Here is a 3,909-nt window from a genome sequence, read left to right on the forward strand (position 1 = left end):
TATATATATATATATATATATATATATATACACATCAGAATCATTTACAATGACAAATAAATTATTCTGATAAATGAATATTTAAAAAATAAAATGATCAACCATATTATTAGCATTGGCGTGGCATAGTTTGTCCACCAGAGGGTACTCTACAACGTCCCTGTTGGCAACACTGATGTTTTTTTTTGTGTTTTTGTTCAAAGTACTTTAAGTTTCATATCTTAAGTTTATATTTTTATATATTTTATTTATCAGAACTTGAATATATGTTGATGTTCCTCTGTTCTATTGTGACAATAAAACAATTATCAATTATTATTCTAGTGAGAACTACAAATAACTAATGTTAGGGAAAGCTGTTTATGTTTTGTCACACGTTTCTGGATTTAAAAAAAAATATATACATTGACCGATATATTGGCATATCAGATTTTTAAATAACCAAATATTCGTATCTGTATCGGCCTTAAAAATCCTTTATCAGTCGGACTGTAATACCAACCTTATAGATATCTCAAAATCTTGGTGCTTAAAACCAAATTATCTACATGGCTAGATACCAACCATAATAAGTAGCATTTTTGCACATGGGAAGTGTAGTTTTCTTGCAAATAACTTTTTTTTCTTTTCTTCAAGATCAAGTCACTGGTTAAGGTTAAAAATGAAATGTCATGGAAGTGCATTGGTGCAGTTGTGACATTTGCTCTGCTTCCAACGCCTCCTCAAGAGTCAGGGGTTGCATTATTCATTCCCCCCCTTGTTCGTGTCATATCTGCTACTCCTTGTTGTTCTTGTTGTTTTGTGTTTCTTGTCGCCTATGTGTACCTGATGATCTGTCGCTCTGCCAGGCTGCGGTGTTTCATCCAGGTCAGCCGCCATCTTACTCTGCTGTTGACACGGCGTGTTAGAAATCTCTTAATTGCCCTCCTTTTTTGAGGTGAATAAGTGTGTGATTTTAGGTCAGAGAGACAGAGTGTCACAAGAGTCTCATCTGTTCGTTTGGCACTGTGTTAAGGTTTGGACAGGGAGCACAAGACCAGACGCAGAGCCAGATGTGACGAGTGCTACTGGCTGTGACACAAGTGACATTGGAGAGAGAGAGAGAGAGAGCGTGGCTTGTTTGCTTGTTTGCTCCAACGATTAAACACAAAAGAGGTCGTGGACGTGTGCAGAGTTTGTGTCATTCATACGTGCAAATCTGAACATTCAAATGGACATCTTCCATTTCCTTCACAATGAGTTTTACAGTACAAGCCATGGGTAGAGTGAAATGCTTCTCAAATCTGTAAAAAGTGGTCGTCACGGATGCTTTGCAGAAAAAAAATTTGGAGGGTCTTTGCTGCACATGGGTTTTGGGAAGCTGCAGACTCAGGTGGTCACCATGTGAGGATGATTTTAGAAGGCCAGCAGTTAACTGCCAGACTAACTGGGCCGCAGTTACACAGGCACAATGAAATGTTGTGTGACAAATTGACTGCTTTTGGAAAATAAAACATCAGTTTGTGATATTAATTTGAAAAGCAAACAGCTGTGGCTGTGGTATGGCCGGGGCTTGTTAGTTTTGAGCAGCAATCCAGTCATTAATCATTTTTTTATTTGAAACGTTTGATTCACCAAGATAGCAACTGGAACTACACTCTACAAGAATTGGTCCTGAAAGAAACTGAAGAGTTTTTTGATTGGGAACATTTGTTATGTATTTCTGGATTATTATTGGGCATTGTTTCTGGCAAGACGTTGCATATTAGCTTTTCAATAGCCTGTCATTGTGAGACAACTTTGAGAGCTACACAAAGCAGAAAAGCTTCTCTTTTTTTTGTCACTGGCTTGAATGTTTCCTTTTAAATATCAAAAATGAGAAATGAATAGCAAGTTTAAAAACAATCAACTTTTCAGAAATTGGAGTAAAAATCTCTCCACGACACCCTCTGGTATATAATGATTACAGTCACTCTAGAAGGAATAGAGGACTTTTTGGGTCTTTGAGGACACAAATAAATCTTTTCAAACAATCTGTTTTTGACCTGAAGGACAGTTTACTGATAATTTGTATGGCTAATGTTTTTTCGTTTTCTCCCTGTCCCCTTTTTTTTCCTCTTCTCCTTCCTGTTTTTCCTTCTCTCTTGTCCAATACCCCAACTTCATCCTCTCCATCCCATTCTCCTCCTGTCTCTTTTATCCCCTCTGCTCTCTGTCCATCTGAACAGGTCCCCCACCAGTTGGGTGCGCTGACCTTCTACCGCTATGAGCAGCCTATTGTAGACTACTGCCAGGCCCATCAACCCCTGCGGCTCAACATGGGCTACGAGGGACCCCCGCAGCGCATGGAGGGCCTGGAGGACCTTGGCCCGTGTGATAGGGGCACTATACAGACAGTGGCGCTACCGGCCGTGCCCTCTGCCACCATCATGGGTGCCCCTGCGCCAGGGCCTCGCTCTCCTCCACCCCCCCTCAGACCACCGACTGAAGGTCCCAGCAGCGGTCCTTTTCCTCCCGCCGAACGCACCGGCACACTCAAATTCGGACGCTAGCGAGCCGAATCTGGTTGTGAGAGTGGGGCAAGGGTCTCTAATTCACCGTGACTTTGTAACGAAGGGGCAGGTGTGCTGGTTATTCAGTGGGGCCTTGTTTTCAGAACATGTATGTGAACTAAAGAACAACATTTTTCTAATTCTGCCTGGGGGGATATGGCATCTGAAACACACAGTCTCACTAATATACACTAAAGAGGAGACATCCTTGGAAATCATTTTCATTTCCTTTTTTTTTCCAAAGCACCTCATATAAAACTCGTTTCTACTGAATCATAGGAGAATCTCCAGCATATGACAAAAAGAATTACCTTGTTTCCAAATCTTTTTTTTTTTTTTTTTTGCCATAGCCCATCATGGGGCACAGGTTCACAGCCGTCCACGTGCACTGAGTCAGGAGTGAAAGGGAAAGTGCAATAAACACGAGTTCTCGATTACAAAAAGTGAGAGCAGTAACATAAAACACAAAAAAGATGGAGCTGGGTATCATGTAAAAGAGCAAGTGGCTTCTTACTGTGATTAGTATTACAATATGTAGTCAGTAGTTGTTAACAAAGGCAAATCCATATCATTATTTCACATAGATGAGTCATTCTTTCAAGACAATTGCATAGAAGTTATCTTTGTCTTACTTTCTGTTGATTTTTGTTTAGTTTTGGGACTTAATGTGTCCATTAATGTGCATGTCAAACCAAAGAGTTTACTTGTATTTTTCCTTTTATGCACATAAGCTAATTTAGCTGAGGGCATTCTTAAAATGCCCGCTGGTGTACTAAATTGGCCTCTGTCAGCTCACATTCACAATTACAAATAAATCCCCTTTGTGTGGGCTTGTCTTTTCTGATTAGCAAAGTAACCCTGCGATATATACAAAGTGAGGAAGTGAAAATTTAATTTAATTTCAAAGATATATCTATCATAATGATTACCTGGTACTCCCAACATCAATTTAATTGCCATCATTCATGATCTCGGTGACGCTATGCATAGCAACAACCACACAAACTTTAGAAAAGATATGATGGCATGTTCCATTAACTCCTTACACATACAGAGGCCCTTTTCACAACAGAATGACAGATCTATGTATATGATTATATCCCAGCTGAATGATTCACTATGCTTTAAAGAGGTAATCATGGAGAATTTATGTGGTGAAATAAGTACATTTGAATGCAAAGTATTGTACATATTCTTACAGAAAAGGTCCACTTTACTAAAGGTCAAACCACTCTCACTGCCCCAAACAGTCATTTAAAACATTGTTGAGTCAATGTTTGACTTTGATCACACTGGACAATTTGGAGAGCACCGACTTGCTGGGTTTGGCTAAACTCCCATCTCCCCTCCACCACAGAGAACCACCGTGGCGAGTGGG

At 39.9% G+C, this 3,909-nt stretch overlaps 1 protein-coding gene across 2 annotated transcripts in view; it reads left to right on the forward strand.

Moving 5' to 3' along the window:
* Nucleotides 1-3,909, forward strand: part of LOC116704094 (leucine-rich repeat transmembrane neuronal protein 4) — a 122,476-nt gene that overhangs the window by 114,698 nt on the left and 3,869 nt on the right. The window contains exon 3 of one of the 2 annotated variants that reach the window (XR_004335590.1): nucleotides 2,208-2,401. Coding sequence is in view for 1 of the 2 variants with exons in the window: in XM_032539329.1 (XP_032395220.1) it covers nucleotides 2,208-2,531 (324 nt within the window). In the remaining variant the exon portion in view is untranslated. Of the gene's footprint in view, nucleotides 1-2,207 lie in introns of both variants that reach the window. The other variant, XM_032539329.1, reaches the window with a different exon arrangement.

The sequence above is a fragment of the Etheostoma spectabile genome, chromosome 16 (genome assembly GCF_008692095.1).
Source record: "Etheostoma spectabile isolate EspeVRDwgs_2016 chromosome 16, UIUC_Espe_1.0, whole genome shotgun sequence".
NCBI classification, from domain to species: domain Eukaryota; kingdom Metazoa; phylum Chordata; class Actinopteri; order Perciformes; family Percidae; genus Etheostoma; species Etheostoma spectabile.